Genomic DNA, 25,909 nt, shown 5'->3' with positions numbered 1-25,909 from the left:
AATGCTTGTATTCAAAGGCAGTGGTCTAGACACAACAAAATAACTCTTGTCACAAGAGCTCTACACAAGAAAATCCTGGAAACTTTGATAGTGGAAGCTACAGGAAAGTTTAATAATCTGAACGAGGCTGTCCAGAAATTCAGGTTAATCACACGCATAATCTGAGTCTCAATACATAGAGATTTCCCTGCATAAATATCAATCAAACGTTTGAACTCAAATAGCCAATTCTGAATACAGAGCTTAGCGAATAACTATTTAAAAGGTTAAAGAGGAAAAACGAGCCTATACTGAAATGACATTTTCTGCTTGGAAGTCTTACAGACATGGAATATACAGAGCTTAATTTTCTTACCATGCTAAGATACTCTAAAATACAGAAGCATTTTGAAAATGATAATGTGATATCTAGAACTCACCATGCGTTCGTAGGGATCATCAGTCTCGGCTGCTTTGTCCAGCAGCTCGGTGTACTCCAGCTCCTCACACATGTGCTGCAGAGTGTTAAGAGGCTCATTCAGCTCCACAGGCATGGCCACCTTAGACAGGTCTTTACCGATGTTGTTCCTCAGGATATTCCACAGGTTAATATTGGTGGCGTCAGGAGATGGAGCAGGCAGACATGTACGCCTCCCGTTTCGAAACACGCCCCCGGCCACATCTCCGTTCGGCACTGTGGGGATGAAGTACAGGGAGAAGTGGTTATGAGACTAATGCCTGATTTACACCCGAGCATGCATTTCCAGCTGTTTGATCAAGATTGCAAAATCTTAAACAAATAACAAGAATGGGCATAAATAACAGATGTTATCCAGACATATGACATATGAACCAGACACGATATCACATGTTTGTGCAAGATGTAAATAGGGTCTACAATTTAATGCATATCTATTGGATATATTAAAAATACCACAAATGTCAATCAAAAATCTACAGAATAGGAGGACACTAGAACCCTTAGATTTTAATTTAACTCTGCTAAGCTGGATGGCTGCCTTGCTGCTCCAACAGCAGGGATACAATTCTCAAAATTAGTTTTCTTTCCTAACAGAGTGATTATTGGAGGTAATGAATGATACAGTAGGAGAGATGGCATTACACCTCAAAGCCAAGAGTTTAGATCTTCTCCTCTTCTTCTTTCTCAGCCAAATAGATATTTTATATTGTATAGCCTATAGAGTGAGAGTGTATTCACAATCATGAGAACCCAGATTCAAACATAAAACACTTTATCTTCCAGAGATTATTCTGTCATGCATGTGGAAGAGTAGAACTGAAGCATACGCAATATATATTACGATATCGGTTTTCCCATCATTTACAGTCATGTCAAATTTCTACAAGGTGAAGAACATTCCATAATACGCCTCCAGCAAAACATCTTTCAATTAAAGATGAATATACAGACGTGGACAAATTTGTTGGTAAAAAAAAAAAAAGAACCCACAATTGTCTCTTGAATAACTTAAAACTGACAAAAGTGATTAGCATCCATCATTGTTTATTCCATCTTTAATAAAAATCAGACTTTGCGTTTATTTTTAAATTAACAGAATATTTTAAATAATAAAACAATTGAAAATGGCATGGACAAAAATTATAGTACCCTTAACCAAATATTTTGTTGTATAAACTTTAGAGGCAATTACTGCAAACAAGCGATTTCTGTAGCTCTCAATGAGACTATTGCAGCTGTTAGCGGGTCGTTTGGCCCACTCTTCCTGAGCAAACTGCTCCAGCTGTGTCAGGTTTGAAGGGTGCCTTCTCCACACTGCATGTTTCAGCTCTTTCCATAGATGTTTGACAAGATTCAAATCAGGGCTCATAGAACGCCACTTCAGAATAGTCCAATGTTTTGTTCTTAGCCATTCTTGGGTGCTTTTAGCCGTGTGTTTTGGGTCATTATCCTGCTGGAGGACCCATGACCTGTGACTGAGACAGAGCTTTCGAACACCGGGCAGTACGTTTCACTCCAGAATTTCTTGATAGTCTCGAGATTTCATTGTGCCCTGCACAGATTCAAGGCACCCTGTGCTAGACGCTGCAAAGCAGCCCCAAAACATAACCGAGCCTCCTCCATGTTTCACAGTAGGTATGGTGTTCTTTTCTCTGAAAGATTCATTTATACGCCTGTGGACATAGAGCTAATGTGACTTCTCAAAAACTCCAGCTGTGCCTCATCTGTCCAAAGGACATTCTCCCAGAAGCATTGTCGCTTGTCAATATGCATTTTAGCAAATTCCAGTCTTGCTTTTTTATGTTTTTCTTTCAACAGTGGAGTCCTCCTGGGTCTTCTTCCATTGAGCCAACTGTTGCTCAAAATGGTGCGATCAGAAACCGATGTACCTTGGAGTTCAGCTTATATCTCTTTGGAAGTTTTCCTTGCTCTTTGTCTACCATTCGCACTATCCTTCTGTTCAACCTGGGGTTGATTTTCCTCTTGCGGCCGTGTCCGGGGAGGTTGGCTACAGTCCCGTGGACCTTAAACTTCTTACTATTAGTTCCTGTAGTCACAGGAACATCAAGCTGCTTGGAGATGGTCTTACAGCCTTTACCTTTAACATGCTTGTCTATAATTTTCTTTCTGTCCTCCTCAGACAACTCTCTCCTTTGCTTTTTCTGATCCATGTTAAGTCTGGTGATACCAAACGGCACAGTTACTAGTTTTCTCCATTTAAATAGACTGAATGACTGATTACAAGATTGAAGACATGTTTGAAATATCACTATAATCCAATTATTTATTAACTTCTCTAGGGGTACCAACAAATCTGTCCAGATGCTTTTAGAATATCTTTGTAGAATAAGCAATCATTTATGTCTTTTCACACTTTATTTGCTTTACTCTATAACATACCAAAGGCATGCAGGTATAAATAAGACCTTGCTTTTTAATTTCATCACTTTTAAGAAGGAACAAAGCACTGTTTCAATGAGCTGTAATGGTACCAACAAATTTGTCCATGTCTATAAGTGAGTAGAGAGTAGGGGGAACTATTTTATGCAGCTTGATTGGATGACCTCTAGACAGGTCTAATAACAGGTGCACACAATTAGGTTAGAATTGATAAATGAAAAATGATTTATCAGTGGGGCTGTGTTTCTAGATTGGATTAGCTTTATAACATAGCAACATTGCTCACAGCCAGTATCACAGCATTCAATGAGTAACCACGCTTGAGCAAAACTGAGCTTCTTGAACTGAATTAAAAGAGTTAAGAGAGATACTAAGAAAGACTATCTATTTATATATACATTTGGGTCTAAGTGTGTGTGAAAGAAGGCAGCACAAAAGACTGCCCTTAGATCATATTATCTACTTTCTCTAATGGACGTGAGTGCTTTGGGTCAAGGATAAGAGTCAGAGAGGGGAAAAAGAGACAGACAAGGCAGGGGTAGAGCTTACTTTGTCTGGAAATGTTATCTGTTACGCTGGCATTGTCCTCTGAAATGTTATCGCTCACATCACTGACGTAAGACTCATCATCAGAGCCCTGAGGGAAGGGAAAGAGAGAAGGAGAAGGGTGAGGGACTGGTTTTAGTTATTTAGTTACCATTTTACTGACTCATACTGACATACTGACTCATTCTCTCTCTCCAGTGCTGACTAACTGAGCTTTTGCAGTGTGTGTCTATGTGTGTCCATGTACCAGGTCTGTTCTACTGGCACTCTGCAGTACTATCCAATGCAGCATTTTTAAGCTCCTGATAGTGACCTAATCAATAGAGCCAGAGCACTTAAAGAGCACTATGCACTACCTCTCTACTGCATCTCTCATTCACAGACAGACAGACACACACACACACATCCATATTGGGTTTACTATCTTTAAGAGGACCTTCCCACTGACAATTATTACTGTAGTTAATTAATGTGTATGTCTATACCTGAACATAACCCTAACTTTATCCTCAGTAACCAAAAAAGGAAATATTTAGGCTGTTTTAGCTTTTCAAAAAGTGGACATTTATTAATGTGTCCTCACAAAGGGCTAATTATCTGTACACAGACACATGGCACCATTTGTGCAGCTGCAAAACAATTTTCCATACATTTATGATTTTACTACACATTCATGGACACCTACTTGGTAACAGTTTAACTAAGGAACCACAGCATATGCAGTATGAACCTAGCCTCTCACCTTGTCCAACCTATCATCTCACCTCATTCAACCATCCTCCCACCCTTACCATACCCAACACATCCTCTTACCTCAACCAACTCATTCTCTAAACTTTTCTGTAGAAAAATCTCCTCGTCCAGCCCATTCTCAAGTTATCCAACCTGACCTATTACCCTCATGTAACCCATCACGTCTCAACCAACCTATCCTCCCATATCAACCAATTTATTATATAATCCATCCACTCTCAGTCATCTAACCAATCCTTTCATCTGATTTAACTCTTCAAAACCAATGTCCACATATAGCCCATCCTCTCATCCCACCCAACCTCTTACCTCATCTCATCCATACGTCTTCTCATACCTAACCACTCATTTAATCTAACCCATCCTCTAACCTTTCACTCTCACCTCCTCCAACCCATCGATTCACATACTCCACCCTATCCCTTCTTACCTCGTTCTCAGATGAGCTGGCTGACAGCAGCACTTCCTGAGCGTCAAAGAACTCAGAGACGGATTCTGACATGGAGAGTCTGCTCTCGTTGGAGGCCTGCTGAGTGAGAGGTATCCCATCATGGAGCTGTTCACTTGCCTATTAGACACAAATTCACACGATACACACACATATTCACAGAGGGTCCCATGAGCTTCAGCGTGAAGATTTGTGGAAGTGGTCTAAAATTATTACCAACTATATTTCCAATCAGAAGTGAAATATAAGAATCATCCAAAGTAAAACTGAGTTAACAGATTGATTTAATCTGAAGTTCAATTAAGGTTCAGGCTGATGTTCAGTGAACTGACGTTTATGGTGATGAGGTGAGCGTGGGGTGTTTGTACCTCATCAGGACTGCTGATGATGTTAACACTGACCACCTGCTCTGACAGCACAGACTCTGAGTGGATACGATTCAGTCGAGTCTTCAGCTCTGCGTTCTGGGACAGGGCCTAAACAATACCATGGATTAAACCAAGCACAAATCAAAATTTTTATGTGAATGATGATCCACAGGCTTAAACAAAAGACATTTGGAAGGTTATACAATTGCAATGTTTTGATGTATCTGTGGCATTTCTAAGCATTTTCTCTCTCTAAAAATAATCATCTTCTGCTAAAATCCATATCAGGTCAGTATCCAGTCATAAGCCTCCGACACCAATCTACAACAATCTTTAAACAAACAGCAATATAATTGTAGCTTTCAGCTGCCACAAAGGGAACAAAAATCAATTAATTATTGAATATAAAAAATATTAAGTTGGCTGGTTGTTTGGAAATGTCATGTACTGTATGTTGGTTTGCTTCGATGAAATGGAAATACAAAGACAGAATCCCAAATGAATTTTATTCCATTCAAATGAATCCAAGAAAACCTAATCCTTTTTTCCAATTATGGACATAAAGATAAATAAAGCTTTTGGAGAATGGGATCCCCATAATCTCTCACTTAAACACGATTTATTAACCTGTTATCAAACCAAATTAATTACAAAGTAAATCTGTGCAGGGTTCATTTTATTTTACATAATCAGACTGTAAAACCTCACTTCCAAGCTTATTAACACATTTTGTGGTGCATGGCTGCATTAGAGATCATATTCACATAAGTATTATGAGGAAATCAGTGCTGACCTGTGATAGAGAGTGTCTTAAGGTCATGATCTGAGCCGACTGGCTCGACAGCTCCTGCTCTGACAGCACCTGCTTGATCTTCTCCTTCTCAATGGCAACAGTGTTGAAAGCAGACTTCAGCAGTGAGTGCACTACAGCGCACAGAAACAGTCATTTATTTACTAAAGCAATTTTAAGTTTCATAATTTATGTCATGTTCATAAAGTGATTCGTCACTTTCTGAACTGTATCGCTTCTGTAACCCTAAATGAGAGGCCTACAGATGTGAGTTACTAATGTTCGGGAATGTGAGTGAACACTACCTTTCTGAGCAATGACGCAGAAGTCCTCTTGCAGTTTGATGTAATCACTGGCACACTCGATGCCATCAGTCAGACGGGTGACTGGGGTTTGGTAATCAACTAGCTCTGCGCATAGATTCGGGTTTGAGGCATGAAGACGCATTGGTGACATACTTGTGCTCAGAGGTACCTGCAAAACACAAAACCTCACACATTAGGAGAAAGCAAGCCATGCATTATTTCCTGGATAAAAGGGAACAGAAAAGTCCTGCAAGACAAAAGCTTCACTCTGAACCAGGGGTACAAAACCTCCAATCTATAAGCATGAGCTTGTGATGTATTTAGGCTTTTCCTATAGCCATACTGAACACTTAAACACAGTACAGGTTAACAGTCTTACACACACTGAGACAGACCCTTCGCTCCCATACATGCAGACTCGAGTAAAATTCATACAGGTCTGCATTGTGCATCATACACTATAGTCTAAATGAAGCACAGTTGTATCTGGCAAAGACTTGAGTACAGTTTAAAAAGTAGGATCTGGCCTTTTTTTTTTTTAAACTTAGAACAGGGGTCATCAACTGACAGACTGCAGTCCAGATTCGGACCCAGCAAAGTAATTCAGTAAACCAAAAAATACTGTAGCAGATTCAAGTAATGTGAAAAAAACCCCTGTAGTTCAAGTTCTCTAAACACGAACCATCATTGCATCCTTTGTTTAGCAGATCCTCAGCTTTAACTAATCACATGCATTTAAGAAAATTTTTAATCTGAAGGCAGCTCATTGGTCCAGACAGGACTAGAGAGAATAGCTCAGAAAACGGTGAGTTTTCACAGATTATCATAGATTTTTCATTTATTTATCCTCCCTGGTCTGATTAGCAAAACTGACAACATGGCGTGCTTAAAAAAAGAAGAATGAAGATGGACGGACAAAGAAGCATGCATTTATTCTTCCCACGTCAAAATATAGATGTCTCATCTGCACAGAATCTGCGGCGCTAGTCAAAAATGGCCCCATGAAGCCCCACTATTAAACAAAATCACTTCAAATGGTCTTATTTAAAGCCATAATCCTTAATGATAAACATTAAAAGTAACTGTCGACACCTTTCAGTCATTTCAGTTGCTTATCCAAGCCTTTGTAAACAAATTATTAATTTCAAAAATTAGAGTTGAAGACTGCCTTATAACAATAACCGTCTCCACTTTAGTGCTGTTCAGCTGACCACTTAGTAAAAATGGGAAGAAGTTGAACACCAGAACTTCTGATGTATTTGAGAAAAGGAACACAGGAGGAACAACATTGGGTTTTGGTAGAACTGAATGCAACTAGCATAGATAAATATGCATAAACAGTGACCTCTTTAGCATTTGAAAAGAATATGAACCTTATACTGTATAAGTAAATACACAAGACTTAAGGTTTGCCTCAGAGTGATGTCTTATATCATCAGAGCTCAGAGCTACAAGCACCACCATCCCACCTACATACTGTACATGATCAAACAGAACACTTAATTAACTAATACTATAATAACTAAAAAAACCTTTTATAGACTATAACATTTAAATTATTATTCAGCATTGTTATTATTGCCACCAACTGACTGGAATGTCTTGACTGGAACTTCTAAAACAGATTAGGATTACAACACCACAGCTCCAGGGTCCCCAATTCAATCCTGAGCTTGGGTTACTGTCTGTGTGCAGTTTCCGGGTCCATTTTACCCCTGACCAGGATAAAGCACTTACTGAACATGAATGAATGAATGAATTTTTAAGATCACACATAATTCATGTTGTTTGCAATCTGAAAGATACATTAGACTGCATACAGCAGAGAACTATATGTTTACATATTGACATATTTTGTATTACCGTCCTAGACCAACAGTAAAATCTCAGATTGCGTGATGTGTGGGCTGTGTGGGAATCTACTTTGTTAAAACAACATGAACATGACAGTCACATACATGAGTCATGAGTCCATTACTGCAGTCCAGCAGTGAATCTGCCTTTTTCATCTCAGTGTGGAGTGAAAACAGTTCAGAAAGCTTTAGGTAGATGCACTGACTGAGAAAGCAAAACCATTTCATTATTATAGCTCCATGTTGATCTTCTTTCTGCTTGAGTGTGAGTGAGAGAAGGAGAATGGGTATGTTACGGCATAAGGTGATGAAAATTTCTTTTTTTTTTTTACCACACCAGTTAAAGCAGTAATAGAGTTTACTATCTATTTGCGAAGCCATGATTACAATTATGCCAATTGTACGTGACACTCGAAGTGAAAAAGAGCTAAAGAGTTTGCAAAGGAAAAGAGAAAACACATAGCAAACCAAGGAATTCATTGGGAATTAGAGCAAGAGAGACAATGTACCTGCAGTTGCACTTTTGTATCTTTGCTGACACTTTTTGTTCTCCATCTTCTGCTGACTCGCTTGTCTTTCTTTGATAAATCTACACAATTACTCTAAGTTACACACACGCATACAGTACAGCCACACACGCACACAAACACACAGATGGGAGTGCGTTAATAGCACATTAATGTAGCATCTTTAGAACTAAAAAGAAAATGAGATTTTTATTAGATGTAACAGCTGTTAGATATAATGGCAAGCAAATGACAAAATAAAGTGCATATTTTGCATACAATCTAGATTAATGTTTTCAGCATAATGAAACTTTGTGGACCAGGCTTTAAAATGATACTGTACTGTGCTGCAGCTGACAGTTATGAAATGATACAAAATGAATAAAAATAAAACAACAACACATTTTTATGCAGTGTTGTGTAAGCATGTTTGTTGCAACGACGCAACAAACTCGTATCTCTTTGCTGCATGCGTGCTTGTTTTCTGCTGGAGCTGTGTAGTAGGAAAACTGAAGGAATACAGGAACCTTGCATCCACATTAGCAAGTGACAAAGCAACAGCTGTGTTTGAGGCATGGAGCTGCAATTCCAGCAGCAGTCGACAAGCAAGGTGGCAACAAGTGATGTTATATAAATGAGCAATAATGTATTATAAAACAATATATCCAAATGATTGGCTGAAATAAAGTTCTCGGACCAATCCTACAGTGTTACCGCTCCAATTCTCTTCTCTCACAACTTCCAGCCTGTACTGAATTCCCATTTGAGTGTGCTTGACATCTGTTCCTAGGTTTTATTACAATATTAGAACACATTTTAAACAAAAGTAACACCATGATACTGTATTCAAAAATTATACAGTAGTCTGATTGAAATTTGGCTACTACCATCTATAACACAATAATAACAATAACAGTCCCTACACTAGGTGACTTGTCACTTGCTAGAGTGAATGCAGGGTGAGGAAAAATACCTGTTTTATGATAATGCTTTCTAATGCACATAAAAACGACAAAATCCCCCCAAATCTATGAACTCTGTCACCAAACATAATACAGTATCACTTTAAAATACAGATGTAATTAGGGATGCACTGGAATTTCAGCCGCAGAAGATTTTCGTTTTTGGCCAAAAGAGAGAAAACATGCTGCCACACCACGCCCCACCCCTCAGTGCTCAGATTTCACTCTCGATCTAGCCGACGGTTATCGTTGCTTTGCAACATTGTTAGATCCGCGATTTAAAGAACATTACTTTGACGCGGAGAAAAAGCAGCGTGCACGGGAAATGATACAGGCAGAGCTGGAGGTGATGAGTGCATGCGCTGAAGGATCATGAGTGCATGCGCTGAAGGACGCGTAGGATGTAGCAAAGTGTCCCAGAGAAATGGGTGCGTACAAGCGATGAGGCGCGAACTCCTTCACTTTCTGACGTGTTTGACAGGGAAGCGCCCGATCCACAGCAGTGCCACAACAAGCTGTTGTTTTACACAATAATGTTTAATTAATGTGGAAATGCGTTTACATAAACAAAGGCCTATTTCATTACTTGACTGCTGTTTTGCATATCCTAATAGATTTCTAGAACTTTACATTATATGGATAATTGGATTAAAATAACCTGTTAAATTTGATTGTTACAGAACTGAATGAAGAATAATATATTCAATATTGCTTTTGTTTTGGTGTGTTCAGTTCAATAAAAGTGTGATCATTCTATCGGTTTGTAGTTTTTCAATTCAGATTCATTCAATTCATGAAATGAAGCAAAAAGTCTAATAATAATAAAATTATACAAAAAACTATTTTTAAATGGGTTTAAAAAAAATTCATTTTCATTTTCGGTTTTCGGCCATGTGCATCCTGAATTTTCGGTTTGGGCCCGGAATTTTCCTTTCAGTGCATCACTAGTTATAACACATTTCCTTTGTTACATACACTATAATACAGCATGCAATTATAAATAAAATAAAATAAAAATAAAAATAAATAAATAAAAATAAGGCAGTCAATGATATTATGTGTTTATTATGAAGCATGGAGAGGCACTGAATGTATATGAATGGACAACTGATATACAGATATATGATATGCTATGGGGCATGGAGGACATGATATGAAGGTCTAAAACATGGACATAGACAGGACTGTGCTGTTTCCAATTAAAGAGCATTTTAATGGGCTGGAATGAATGCAGTGAGTTACTATACAGACTAATAATTACATGATTATGAAATTTCTGGACTTTAAATTTAAGCATCAGGCACTAGGTTAAGTCGGGTTCTGAAAAGAACTCACACATACATTCACATGCACACACATACACCTGTACTTTCGCCTGGAAATGTAAAAAAATATATATCTGTTGCACTGACTGCCAAACCTGCAACACATTTTAGTTGTGTGTGTGTGTGTGTGTGTGTGTGTGTGTGTGTGGTTTGTGTACGTATATGCATTACCTGCATATCTGTGAAGCTCGGTGCTGACTGTGTTCTCTGTAAGATCTCCAAATTTTGCAGCAACCGACTCAGCTCCATCAAACTGGACTGACAATGGGCAAGCTCTGAAACACACAACAATACACTGTTTTAATGTTTGCTTTGTTACTTAGGCCATGGCATAACTAAGCCTGTCATAACTGCTAAACACATCCCAGCTAAGACCAATTTTATAGCTATCGCACAGCAGTGTGACACTCTCAGTTGCTAAGGAGAGAGCTAGCTACTGGCTAGACCAAATTTGGGAGAAAATGAGAGGATAAAATATATGAACAAGCCAAATTTATGAACTTTTAGGTTTTTGCTTTATTATGTTTTGTTTATATATGATTTTATTACATTTGGCATGAATAAGCAGCATATAAGAATTAGCTATTTTTTCTGTCTGTCTGTCTGTCTGTCTATCTATCGATCTCTCTGTCTATAAGCTATGGGTTTGTGTAAGTCATGTTGATGGCTAAGGGGCTAAGTGTATCTCCCTGCAGGAAAGTGGAGAGTTTGAGTAAAGAAAATGTGGTGCCATCTCTATTTATATACCATGCTTAATCAGGCTGAATATACTGTAAATTAAACTACCATGGTTACTTGCAAAGAAAACACAGATACAAGTGGAAAATAAACTTTTGAGCAAAAAAAGAAAAGACATATCAGCAAGTGTAAATGTAATGAATTAGATGCACCACTAAAATGAACAAGCAAATGTTTTAATTAGTTATCCCAGAAGCTAGAATTCACCGGGGTTAGTAAAAATGAGTGTTATAGCCATTTTGCCATTTTTTTATTGTAGAGTTGGAATTTGGGGTTGTTTGGTGTGGCAGCGAGCTAGCATAATCTGTTATTTGGGATTGTGTTATGTTTTGTGAGGTTTGGTGGTGTGTTTGCTCCTGGGTCGTGGGTCACGTGTGGTGCGGGAGGAGTATATTTGACGTAGGTTAACCTTCCGACAGGGCGGATGTAAATGGAGAGCTGGGAAGCACACCTTTTTTGACCACGCTCCTGCACGCCAACTCAGAACAAGTAATTTTACATCAAGTTTAATAGCAAGGTTTAATTATTTACAAGTTTTCATTCATCATTTTGTTACTGTCAAGAAAATAAAGGACTTTTTATCAACGGTATGCGAGGACAGTGCGTTAATCCAACCTGGCTCCCAGGTTTCCCCGGCATCGAACAAATTGCAGACACAATGAGTTTATGCTCAGTTGGTACAAATCTGCACCCAGAAAGTTGTGTTCTAACTTACAACTAAGCACCCAAACCTCCTGTTCACTAGGTACCCAATAACTCCACACTGAATGCGAGCAGCTTCTAGTGAATAAAGGATGGTATAATCCTATTAAAAACGATGCTACTGCAACAACCCCACTTCTTCTCTTTGCCTGAGGTAGAGAAACACTTCAGCATCATTAACTAATAGACAAATCTTTAACTGGCTAGAGGGAAGAGAAATGCGGATGAGTGAGAGAGAAAGAGAGAGCGAGTGCGTGTGTACACTATGTGTTACCCTCGGCACACTTGTCCATCTCCTCTGACTCCTGTAGCCATGCTACCACTTTGCTCTGACCATTGCTGTAGGACGGTGGCAGGCTGGTGGTGCAGGGCACAGATGGCTGCCAGGGCAGAGAGTTGGGCTTTGCCTGCTGCTGAGAGGACATGCGCACACACACACACACACACACACACACACACACACACACAAATGACTCATTTAGCCCATGCGCTTATCTTGATTCATTTGCAAAATGAACAAGCAGAAGTTGGCAGAAAGGACTATGGAGAGAGGCTCCCATTCTAGTGCTTTTAACCAAATCAATTGAATTACTTGCAATATGACAACTGTGCCATGCTGTAGTGATTAAACAGTTAACCCCTCTTGTATTGGTGATGCCAACTGTATAGGTTGATATTTGTGTTGACATTGTGCAGCATGGTGGAATATTTTCCATTCAAAACTTTTTTGGACTCTTGGTATTTCCCTTTTTGGACATACGGCATATTCATGTATATTTATAGATCATTTACATTTTGAATAAGAATATCACTAAGTTATAGTGACTTTACCATTTTCATTACCATGATCACTTGTACCATCTTGAGCAGTTTTGTAGGCTAAAAATGTACTGAACAATTTATTATTCTACATATATCATATCATATCATCTTAGGAAATGCAAGTATGGAAGAAAATAGTGCAGATCTTTAGTTTAGTATGTGAATTTGCTCAGTGATGGCTAACAGGAAATCTCTGCCAGTATCATCAGTAGTGAAGGACAGCTCACTATGGTAAAAAATAGTCACACCTAATTACAGTGTTAGTCAAGAATATTACTGAACTCATCTATGGCACAATATCTGCCTGTTCTTGCTGTATCTCCTCAGTGACAGTACAGGCTGTACAGGCAAAATGTAGAGCTGGTGTGTTTTGATGAGTCATTACGCAGAGTTACACAGAGTCTGTCACAAAGGCTATTGCTGGAGGACAGTTTATGTGTCGAACTATACTTACACATATTTAGAAAGTGTGTATGAGAGATTTCACCTTCGGTTCGTGAGCAGAAGCAGGGGTTGTCTGGGGTGAGTCTATGCTGGCAGGAGGAGGGAAGGTACGTAAGCTGGCATCACGAGGAGAACGCACAATCTCATTCTGTCTGTACAGACGATGGTGACGCAGCTTACACACCCAGGCATCAAACACATCCGGAGACTTCACCTATACACACACACAGAGGACAGCGGCGTCACAGACAGCACATGTCTCCAGCATCTGTCTGTCTGGATTGCTGCTCACTTGGTTACTGCAAACACGCACAATGCTTTTTTTTTCTATGACAATGACATTATCTTCTCCCCCACAGTCTCTCACCTTGAGATGGTAAATGTGCTCCTCTGTATCCAGGTCTATGCGTCGGGCTCTCTTCTTTATGGACATGACCGACAGGCCGACATCTATACTGCCATGCAGCTTTCCTTTCTGAATCTGACACAGACATGGAGAGTCAGACTTATACTCTAAGAAAAATACTTGAGGTAAACCAATACAACATGGCAGTTTTAACTTTCATTTATCATTGTACTTACATCTATGGGGGACTTGGAGTACTTCAAGATTCCATTATCCAGAACAAAGAATCTCTGCATTTAAAAACAGCAAAGGAAACAAGCTTGGTCTTGTAGATTATAGAAGACTGCAAACAGAGTGGGACTAAAACAATAACAAAATATTAAAGAAAAGTCAGCGTTCCGGATGTGCCACAATCTGTACTTTCTGCACTACACGCAACAGAAGTTGTATTTAATCTTTGTTTTAGGTTGCTTAATCTGAATAGGTCACACAATCTCTGTATATAACACTGCTGCAATGAAATGTGAGACCTTTCTGACTATTGGTAAGGATATGGGACGTTTTCAGAGAGAAACTTTAGTCAGCCACTTAAGTGGAAAAAAAAAAAACCCAACGCATCAATGTTTGGTGCGTGGGAAATCCATTTTTTTTTTTTTTAAATATCATAAATATCTAAAATATGTTTTTATTTTGTACATATCTCCTGTTACCCTCTGAAGGAGAAAATTGCATTTGAAGATTTCTTTCTCACTCCATTACTGTTTTATTTATTTAATAGATAATGTATACAGTAAGAAATACACATTATAAATATACCCAGAGAAATTTACCTATGCCTATTTTTATACCAGCCTTTATTCATAGCCAATAGCTCGATAGGCTGTTCCGTAGTCCCAGCCATCCAGCAGTTACTCCATGTTTACTAAAATCAAATTAATTCTAGTTTATTTAAAAAAGGGTAAATATTATTTATAGCACTGATCACCAACCCTGTTCCTGAAGATCTACCTTCCTAAAGACCTTAGCTCCAACCATAATCGTGCCCACCTGACCATATAATCATTGCCTTTGTTAGATTGTGGTTGGAGATGAAACCCGCAGTACGATAGATTTCAAGGAAGAGGGTTGGTGACCACTGATTTATAGATTATTATAAATCATTATATTTACATTGTGAACTATTTTAGGAGTACTCAATAACTATATTGTCATATATTATCTCAGATGGAATTAGTTTAACCTATCGTAATATCTTGAGCTGTAGCAAGCTGTAACAAGCACAAACCCCGCCTACTAATTGTGGACTAATCTATTATGGACAAACATGACAACAGTGAAACTTTATACAGTATACAATGGGAAAGTCACTTCTGGCATTTAAACATGAGCCTCATCATCGCTCTTCACATGACTGATCTCTGTTTGCTCATAGTGGCTAATTTGGCATTTAAGTTTTCAGTTATGATTAAGAACCGCATTGATAAGGCATACAGTCATGTGAAAAAATAAGTACACCCTATGGAAATTGTTGGTTTTTTGACATATTTGGACAAGCAAACATTTGATCCTCTTTGAAACAGTATCTATTAATAAAGTTTATATAACTTGAACAAAACCACAAGGAAAAATACTTTCAATCATTTATTCAACAGAAATATCAATAGATGTGATATTCTTCTGTGGAAAAAGTAAGTACACTATTGGCATCAGACGTTAGTATTGCCCCCTTATGCAGAAATAACTCCTTGTAGGCGTTTTGCATAATTGTCCACCAGTCTCTGAAATTGGCTTGCTGGAATTTTTGACCACTTTTCCATGCAATATTCCTTCAGTTGCAAGATGTTTTCTTGCATGTACTGCCCATTTCAAATCCTCCTGCAACATTTCAATGCGATTCAAATCTGGGTTTTGACAACGCCATTCCATAACCCTCCATTTATTCTTTTTGAGCCATTCCTTGGTAGAGTGCTTAGGACCATTATCCTGTTGAAATGTCCACTTTCGGTTCAACTTCAACTTTCAGACAGATGGCCTCACATTATCTTCAAGCACTCTTTGATATGATGCAAAATTCATAGTTGAATCAATGAATGTAAGCTGTTCAACCCTTGAGGCAGCGAAGCAACCGCAAACTGTAACATTTCCACCACCGCGCTTCACAGCTGCTATGTTTCTCCTGGTCAGTCCCAAACATGTCTGCTGTTACTGTGGCCAAACAACTCTATCTTTGATTTGTCTGTCCAGAGCACATTATTGCAAAAGGCCTGGTGTTCCCTATATGCTCATTGGCAAACTGAAGCCTTGCTCTAATGCTCTTTTTAGACAGCAAAGGCTTTTTCCTGGCATGCCTCTCATCCAGGTCAACTGTGCAATCTCTTTCTGATTGTAGAAGCATGCACTTTGACACCAACAGTTGCAAGACTTACTAGCAGATACTATGACGAAATTTTGGAGTTCTTGCAGACTTGTTTTTTCCATCACATTGACTGCTCTTGGGCTGAATTTGCTGGGACGGCCAGTCCTGGACAAATTGGCAGTCATTTGAAATCTGCGCCATTTGTAGATTATATTCCTTACAGCAGAATGATGTATTTCAAATAATTTGTAGATCTTTTTAAATCCCTTGTCAGACTCATAGGCATCCACAACCTTTTTCTGAAGGCCTTATAGAACTCTTTAGATCTTGGCATGATGACACCACACACCTCAATAACAAAGGGAACACCAAACACAAGATGTGAGAGGGGTATAAATAAGACAGATTCCACCTGCACTCCCTAAGCCGGTTCTGAACACTAACATCCAATCTTGAACACCTGATACTAATTTTATGGATTTGAAGGTGTGATAAATGTAGGGTTGTACTTACTTACTTTTTGCATGCGAATGATCTAATTTTTAATTTTTTTTTGTTAATTTAAATTGTGAAAATTACTACCAAATGTCAATTTTATGTGTCATTTAATAGAGTGTATCAACTTCATTAATAGGCACTGTTTCAAAGAGAATCAAATGTTTGCTTGTCCAAATATGTTAAAAAATCCAACAATTTCCACAGAGTGTACTTATTTTTTCACATAACTGTAGGTCTGTTTCACTGTCACACATAACAACCCAGCAACTTGAAAAAAAGGATTCAATATGTGATGTAATCACACTTAGCTGGAAAACAATTTCATCACATTTGGTAAACTCTTAACTTGATCTTTGTGAAACTTAGTGAGGGGTGAAAAATGATGTGGTTGCTGTTGGGATTTGTAGCAAAAGTCTAGACAATTCATGCAGTTATTATTAACTTAATAATGTCATATTTATGTATTTAATACATATTTATTGTTAATTCTGAGACCTGAATACCACAGTGCAGAGTATTGGTATTAACGTCTCACCAATGTGAACTCATGTAAACTCTGAATGCAGCCCACAAAGATTTCTGAGGTTTGATAAGGATTTTGCAGCACTCTGTGTAACCTTATATTGTGATGAGTAAGCAAAGAGCCCTCTGTGAACTTGGATGACGCCCTTCTCTAACAGCATATTTTATCTGGGTCTGTCATGAGCTGTAATGACACCATGACAAAACTACTAATAAGTGACTGACAAGTAAAACACAAAACCACCACTTACCGGTCTTTAAGCCTATACAGGCTTAACAGAAATTTCCGTATGGATGATATGTTTCTTCAGTGGTAGACTTTGAACACATACACATACAATTTTGTGAAATGAGTAAGTGCATAGTAATACAGAATGAACGAAGGCCTCTCTGACCTTGTGCCAGCCCTTCAATGGCCATTTCCTCTTCTTCAGCATAAAACCCTCATGTTTATCAGGTCTCTGGACATTCGTCTGGCCAATCTTCAATCCCTCGATGATCTCCCAGCTGTCTGCCTCCTAAACAAGTCAAAGATACACATTAAGTAAATGCAAATATGTAATCCATATTCAAATCTCTGTCCATGAATGCAATGAGTCAGACAAATCTTAGATGCCAAGACAGTGAGACAGAGAGAAATTATAAGTGTGAATAAATTAAGCCCTGGTCATTTATACTGTTTCAGCAGCTTCAGATCTGTCAGCACTGCAATTTCTAAACCATTACCTCTTGATGGTTGCACACTCTACATAAGAAATAAGAGGGAATTGGGGATAATTAAAATTTCCTAAATAATTTTACACAAAATATAAACCCACATAAACCCAAACAACCTTTTCCAACTATTCTCAACACACACATTGAGAAAACTTGCAGGCTGCTGACAGGAACAGACAAGACAGTATGTGGTCAATCAATTCTGCAATGCCAGTCATCACATACACAATCCCTTCCAAAAGTATTGGAATTCCAAGGCCAATTGTTTTGTTTTTGCTATATGCTGAAGATATTTGGGTTTGAAACTTAGCTTTCAGTTTTAATTTCCTAACATTTACATCTAGATGTGTTAAATGTGTTAACTTAAAACATGGCACCTATAGCGGCAGACCACCCACTCATTAGGTGAACAAAGTATTGGAACAGATAAGCTTAATATAAATTAAAGTTAATAATACTTAATATTTGGTTGCATATCCCTTGCTTGCACCCACTAACGTCATCAAACTATTGCATTCTTCTTTTGTGATGTTTTTGCAGGCTTGTATTGCAGCTTCTTTCAGTTGTTGTTTGTTTGGGGTTCTATTTTCACTCTCCTCTTCAGGAGGCGAAATGCATGCTCATTTGGGTTAAGACTTGGCCAGTCTAAAACCTTCAACTTTTTCCCCCTGATGAAGTCTTTAGTTGAGCTGGCAGTGCTTTTTGGGTCATTGCTTTGCTGCATGATAAACGTTCCTCCCAATTACAGTAGATTGGATGCATTTCTCTGTAAATTGGAAACCTGTTCTAGAAGCAGCCATGCAAGCCAAGGCATGACACTACCTCCACTGTGCTTGACCGATTAGCTCGTATGTTTTGGATCATGAGCAGATCCATTTTTTCTCCACACTTTGGCCTTTCCATCACTTTGGTTTACTCTTGGTTCCAGAACTTTTCAGGCTCATCTTTGTTTGTTTGTTTTTTTGCAAATTCCAATCTGACTTTCCAATTCATGAGTGGTTTGCATATTGTGGTATTGCCTCTATATTTCTGCTCTTCCTTTGATTGGTAGATTATGATGCCAATAAAACATGACTTCTTGACTCTATTGAAGCATTCAGGTAAACCAAGGAATACAACGAACTGGGGATTTACAGTTATATTTACTTTACTTTTCTAGACACTCAAAGCGCTTTACATTAGTATGGGGGGGGGGGTCTCCTCAACCACCACTAGTGTGTAGCATCCACCTGGATGATGTGACGGCAGCCATAGTGTGCCAGAACACCCACCACACACCAGCTATTAGTGGAGAGGAGAGAGTGATGTAGACAATTCAGAGATGGGGATTATAAGGGGGCCATGATAGAGAAGGGCCAATGGGGGAATTTCACCAGGGGTATACTTTTATGATAAGTGTCCTGGGATTTTTAATGACCACAGAGAATCAGGACCTCGGTTTAACGTCTCATCCAAAAGACAGTGCTGTTTTTACAGTATAGTGTCCCAGTCACTATACTGGGGCATTAGACCCCACACAGACCACAGGGTGAGCACCCCCTGCTGGCCTCACTACTACCACTTCCAGCAGCAACCTTAGTTTTCCCCAAGAGGTCTCTCATCCAGGTACTGGCCAGGCTCAACCCTGCTTAGCTTCAGTGGGAAACCAGGTAAGAACCGCAGGGAGATATAGCAGAGAACTCTTATGAAATTATAATCAATGACAGGGTGGAGTGATATGTTGGTGATATGCTGTTACTATCCTGAAGTTGATTATTTTCTAATAAAAGCATGCCCTGGAGTGTTTTATACCTTTTATGGCCAGCTAATCTCATTTGCCATCACTAACAATACTTACTTACATTATAGCTTTAAACAGTTATTCCCTCACCAGTGTTTGAAAACATAAAGTTACAGCTTTACCTCAGAAAGTTACAAAGCACTGACACTGGAGACTCCTTTCCAAACTTCTAAATACCAAATACTAGTGCTGGGTCCGAGTACACCTTTGTCGAGTTCGAGTCGAGACCTAATCCTTAACCAATCGAGTCCGGGTCCAAAAGGGGCTGAGTTGAACTCAAGTCCGATTCCTCTATTGCCGAGTACGAGACGAGTCTGGCCGAGTCCAGAAAGTGATTAAATTGGGGGGAAAAATTTTAATTGCAATTGTAAACTCAACAGTGAGCTGTTAAATTAATATTTTAACCTTCACAAACCAATGGCAACATAAATGTAACAAAAAATACCACTATTACATTGTCCATTGCCATTTAATATTTTTATTTAACGTCACTAGCACCTCAATTAGCTTCCTATCAAAAAATGGTTTCAAAGAAAAAAGGGATATAGAGGTATATGTAGAACTTTTATTCTATTACAAGTGTATGAAAATACAAATTATCCTGTTTTGTTATTGTATCACACTATATTGTGTCCTCCAGTGTTTCAATGATTTGATGCCTCTCCCCCACAGCTATATAGGCTGAGAGAGAGAGAGAGAGCAGAGTAGAGTTACATTTAGCAGCATGTCATAACAACAAGCTTCATGCTTTATTACTGTTTTTAATCTGTCTATGAATGACAAACTCATTTCTGAACACAGCTCTGTACTTGTAACTTTTTTCAGTTTAGTTCCTAAAATAAAAAAAAATCCCTATCAATACGGTTAATGATATTTACTACATTAAGAAGTACATTTCACATTTTACATGAAATTCAAGACTGGAATCATCAAATGTTAATGTTTAGGGGTGGGCAATATGACTACAATCTTATTTCACTATAACGATACGTTTATTTCAGGTCAGGCAGGGAGACATTCATCAATTTCTTGTTATATTAATTTTATGTTTTTATTATTTTTTTAAAAATCTTTTTTCATCTTACACATGACACGGACTCATCAGTACTCTGAAAAATGTCCAAATTGTCCAAGTCCATGTCAAGTTTCAGTACAAATTTACCCTAGTGCGTGACAAGTCTGAGTTCGTTCATAATCTGACTCGAGTCCGGACTCCAGTCCGAGTCCGGGATCGAGTACCCAACTCTATCGACTACTAGTCCAAAATCCTGATGAGAAGACACGTTTGGATCTGTACATTGCTAATTGAATCTTGAACAAGAGGGCAGAATGCAAAGCTTTATAACTTGTTTACTGTAATGTGATATGACCTGCTATTAAGTAACACGTACTACATCTAAAGTGACAAGCTATTAGCATTAGTATCAGTAGCCAAAACCAGTCAAGATCACATTTCTGAGATCAGTGTCCTCCAGGCCAGCAGACCAAAGTGTCTTAAAACAGTCAGCCAGAGCTAAATATCAGCATACTGACAGAGAAGGATGCAGGGAAAAATGGAGAGTATTCAACTTGGAGAACCAGCACACAAGTAATATCAATCAAGCTTATATATAGAATTGCTCATTATATTACTCATTACTCAGAGCTTAAAGCACTACTGCGAGTTCCTTCTCCCAAGACAATCAGCATGATTTTGGCAAGTTGCCATTGGTGCCTGTGGTAGATTTTTAAAGAATAACATTTCTTGAATGAGTATTCACAATGCAGTAATATAAGGGAGATTGTTATATATTGAAATTCTTTGGATTTCAAGTTGACTTGAGATGAGGAAATGCTTCTGTCTGAGATCTGAGTTTAATGTGTCATGTCACATAGTCAAGAACATTCTAGACCTCATGGTTATCACCTAATTCAGCAACAGGCAACAAGGAACATCCAGATAATTTGGGACTCATTACTGGCACATGCACAGGCACTTGCACATGCACATACACACACACACACACACACACGTGCGCGCACACACACAAACACCACTGCAGGTGTACGCATAGAGGAAGGACAAATGCTCCTAGGGGACTCCTCCCGAGAAAATAGCATCTATAAATACAAGTCCAGAGTGTACACACCTACAACAGATGCTGGAACAACAAGTGCACTTGAATTTACCCTGAACCAACACCAGTACAACCCCACGAGCTGACTCACATTATGCACGTGGCTGTGTGTGTTTGTTTTACTTGATAAATGGGAAATTAAAAAAAAAAAAAGAAATTCTGTTAAATGCATTATGATTCTGCAACAATACACAAAACCCTATGAGTGCATTCATTTACATATTTTAAATAAAAAATACATTTAGATTATAGAGAATAATTCATAATTAAATAAAATCCAAAATGACCTATTTGCTATATATGCCCAGTTCATATGGTATAACCCAAGGGCTTTGAAGAACCTAAGTAGTGCACTATTTATTCAATAGAACTACATCTGATATTAAGCCAGAGAAAATGTGATGCGATTAAGTGCATTTTTGAAATTGTTAACTACTATTATTATTTTAAGTTATGAGTGGCAGTATTTGACTGCCTAACAGTCAGTTATGAGTGGCCTCATTTGACTGCTTAATAGGTAGCTGTGTGGCAGTGTTTGACTGATTACCAGCGTTCGACTGCCTAACAGAAAGTTATGAGTGGCAGCGTTTATGTCAGAACAGTATGTTCTGAGTGGCAACACTCGACTACCTACTATGTAGCTGTGTGGGAGTGTTTGACTCATTAACAGCGCTCGACCGCTTAACAGTCAGTTATGAGTCGCAGCATACGACTACCTAATAAGCAGCTATACGGCAGCATTTGACTGATTAACAGCATTCAGCTGCCTAACAGTCAGTTATGATTGGCAACATTCGTTTGCCTAATAGGTAGTTGTGTGGCAGTGTTTGACTTATTAACAGCATTCGACTGCCTAACAGAAAGTTATCAGTGACAGCGTTTGACTGGCTAATAGTCAGTAATGGCAGCGTTTGACTGCCTAACAGTAAGTGGCAGCATTCAGCTACCTAATAGGTAGCTGTGTGGCAGTGTTTGACTGATTAACAGTGTTCGACTACATAACAATAAGTTATGAGTGGCAGCGTTTGACTGCCTAACAGTCATTTATAACTGGCCGCATTCAACTGCCTAACAGTATGTTATGAGTGACTACTGCTGTCATTGATGCAACCAGAGCATGGCAGGTTGCAGAATAAAAAATTCATCACACAACGGATGCTAGGAATCGCCTTACAGCATTTCACCATACTGAGTGGGGTCAGTCTGGAGACTTATCACTCACTCGTTCTCTCTGTCTCTCTCTCTCTCACACACACACACACACACACACACACACACACACACTTACTTTGGCATCCTGTCAGTCCAGAACATTTGCCTGCTGTGGTTCTAATATTATGCACCGTCATTGTCTTGGCTGCATCCTAATGTACAATGAAACACACTAACATTTAACCTTCTAATTTGCACACTACATCTCCCCTGTCATCTTTCTCATCTGCAATCTGCTGTGATGGACCTTATTATTAGAAAGCACTGTAACACACAAATCATGGTAAGGTAATACAGAGTATTTCCTGTAACTAAACACATATCAACACAAGTGTTTTGATGCTGTGATGTTTTTGGAAAAGGGGTCCTATTGAGCATGGTGTGCAGATGTGCACAGCTTCCTCAGTGATCAGTGAGTCACCAGTAGGGTTGTGGATGGATATTCAGATATCCAGTGAACTGTCTGAGGTGCCAGTATTCGAATAGTGAAATTACTATTCAAGGTATTCATAATGACCTACATCTACATATTACACCAGAAGTGTGCATGCGTGGCACTTCACAACTGCTCTGCTACTCTTTTTGCACCAAGCGCTGCTCTTGTGTGAAACATTCATTTACGTTCCATTCACTAGGTTTGGAAATATACTGTGCAAATATCTACACTGACGCATTTTCATGAACATGCTTGCCTGCGATCACAAAGTTAATTAATCCAGTGACATTTTAATTTCTACATTCTGCAGCAGTTACAATTTTCACAGCCTTTCTATTTTAAGAGACTGCACACTGCTACAGGGCTTCAGGCAGAAATACTGAGCAGACACGCAATAAAGATGACATTCAGTAATGTTTTTGTCATGTATTTAAAATTACAGTTAATTATTTCTCTACGTTACATCTGTCAAACACAAAAATGTGTGCTACAACCAGCAGGCAATTTAGTTAATGATAGTTGATTAAATGAGTTTTTCTTTTCTCCCTCTCTCTCTCCTAATGTTTAACCAAATATTAGGCAGATGGTACATCCCCAGACCACATATCACACACTTCAGAGACCCTGAGCATTATGAAAAGCCATCAACATGACAGCAATCATGCACATGATAGCACTGACACTAGTGCTTTTAAATAAATCTCACTGGACAATAAATGATTGCAGAACATACTAGAAAGAGGATATAACATAGAAAGAGGATATACATTTTTAATGCTGTAAATATGATTTAATACTTGGAAGGGGTTCAATTCATGAAATTTAAACTGCCATCATTTTTCTGTTTAAAAAAAAAGAGCAAGCTCAGTGAGCATTCTCACTTATCTAAGGAAGTTAAAGCTTGAGTGAAGGATTTCCTCTCTGACTGTGAGGCAGCAGCTGTGTGCCATTTCAAAGACAGAATGAAATAATGAGGGCTTCCCTTCTACCAGGGAGTCTGCGAACTCACTGGCTGCAGTACTAGCACTCTGATATAATGAGGAATTCACATTAAGCATTAGGCACACACACAGAATTTAGATTCATTAGTCGGGTGAGAAATTAAAGGAAAAACCAACATAAAGTGTCGTAGCAATGTGCTGATTGAGGTTTTAATGAGAACTATGTCTAACATATTGATCCAAAATCTCCTATAGGTGTTCAGCTAAGTTGAGATCTGGTGACTGCAAAGCCATAGCAAATAATTCACAATATTTTCAAACTCATCATACCATTCAGTGAGCCCGCGATCCCTGTGGATTGAGGCTTTGTCATCCTAAAAGAAATCACTTCCATCAGGATAGAAATGTTTCATTATAGTTGATATCCTAGTATTTATCTGCATGATCTGTTTCAAGTTACTTCTTCACATCAGAGTATCAAAGTCAAGTTCTTGCACTAGAAAATGCTCTCTCTGTATAATACAAAGAGTTAAATTCTCTATCAGCAGCGCACTCTCAGGCCCATCAAAGCATTCCCCCACAATACAAATGAGGCTGAGGGCTCCAGAGACAAAGCAAGGGCATGAGAGGAACAGAGGCACATCCCATGCTAACACTTAGCCTCTCTTCATCACTCATGCATTTTTCACATGTTCACATCAGAAGCAGTGAGGTCAGACATTCCACAACCATCTCTAGTTGCCTTTAAGTGGAGTGATCTGGCCATGACAGACAGTACACAGACAAAGCAAGTGACCACAGGAGCCTTAAATCATTTAGTGTCCATGTGAAAACACAAGATTTCAGATGCCTTTCTAACTTCAACAACATATGTTTATCCAAATATCCAATAAACAAATCACAGGGGTGAATCCCATTAATGTGTGGTGGCCTGGGAAAACCTGTGTGGTGTAGCTGCAGATTTATCTGCCTACAACATATTTTGACATCTCTAATTTAAGAGAACAAATACAGTATCTCACAAAAGTGAGTACACCCCTCACATTTTTGTAAATATTTGATTATATCTTTTCATGTGACAACACTGAAGAAATGACACTTTGCTACAATGTAAAATAGTGAGTGTACAGCTTGTGTAACAGTGTAATTTTGCTGTCCCCTCAAAATAACTCATCACACAGCCATTAATGTCTAAACCTCTGGCAACAAAAGTGAGTACACCCCTAAGTGAAAATGTCCAAATTGGGCCCAATCAGCCATTTTCCCTCCCCGGTGTCATGTGACTTGTTAGTGTTACAAGGTCTCAGGTGTGAATGGGGAGCAGGTGTGTTAAATTTGGTGTCATCGCTCTCACACTCCCTCATACTGGTCACTGGAAGTTCAACATGACACCTCATGGCAAAGAACTCTCTGAGGATCTGAAAAAAAGAATTGTTGCTCTACATAAAGATGGCCTAGGCTATAAGAAGATTGCCAAAACCCTGACACTGAGCTGCAGCACAGTGGCCAAGACCATACAGCGGTTTAACAGGACAGGTTCCACTCAGAACAGGCCTCGCCAT

General features: G+C 38.8%; 1 protein-coding gene across 8 annotated transcripts in view; it reads right to left on the bottom strand.

The window, feature by feature from the left end:
• Positions 1–25,909, bottom strand: part of osbpl6 (oxysterol binding protein-like 6) — a 61,044-nt gene that overhangs the window by 11,987 nt on the left and 23,148 nt on the right. For 4 of the 8 annotated variants that reach the window (XM_053627068.1, XM_053627070.1, XM_053627071.1 and 1 more), the window contains 14 exons: positions 17,540–17,662; positions 14,005–14,058; positions 13,790–13,903; positions 13,466–13,636; positions 12,431–12,569; positions 10,888–10,991; positions 8,433–8,525; positions 8,029–8,178; positions 6,071–6,239; positions 5,769–5,899; positions 4,976–5,083; positions 4,590–4,727; positions 3,410–3,497; positions 420–673 (listed from right to left, as the gene is read on the bottom strand). In XM_053627068.1, the coding sequence (XP_053483043.1) occupies positions 420–673; positions 3,410–3,497; positions 4,590–4,727; positions 4,976–5,083; positions 5,769–5,899; positions 6,071–6,239; positions 8,029–8,178; positions 8,433–8,525; positions 10,888–10,991; positions 12,431–12,569; positions 13,466–13,636; positions 13,790–13,903; positions 14,005–14,058; positions 17,540–17,662 (1,836 nt within the window). The remainder of the gene's footprint in view (positions 1–419; positions 674–3,409; positions 3,498–4,589; positions 4,728–4,975; positions 5,084–5,768; positions 5,900–6,070; positions 6,240–8,028; positions 8,179–8,432; positions 8,526–10,887; positions 10,992–12,430; positions 12,570–13,465; positions 13,637–13,789; positions 13,904–14,004; positions 14,059–17,539; positions 17,663–25,909) is intronic. The other 4 variants (XM_053627072.1, XM_053627073.1, XM_053627074.1 and 1 more) reach the window with 4 other exon arrangements.

The sequence above is a fragment of the Ictalurus furcatus genome, chromosome 6 (genome assembly GCF_023375685.1).
Source record: "Ictalurus furcatus strain D&B chromosome 6, Billie_1.0, whole genome shotgun sequence".
Taxonomy (NCBI): domain Eukaryota; kingdom Metazoa; phylum Chordata; class Actinopteri; order Siluriformes; family Ictaluridae; genus Ictalurus; species Ictalurus furcatus.
Note: the sequence above shows the minus strand (reverse complement) of the source record. Positions and strands in the feature narration are given on the sequence as shown.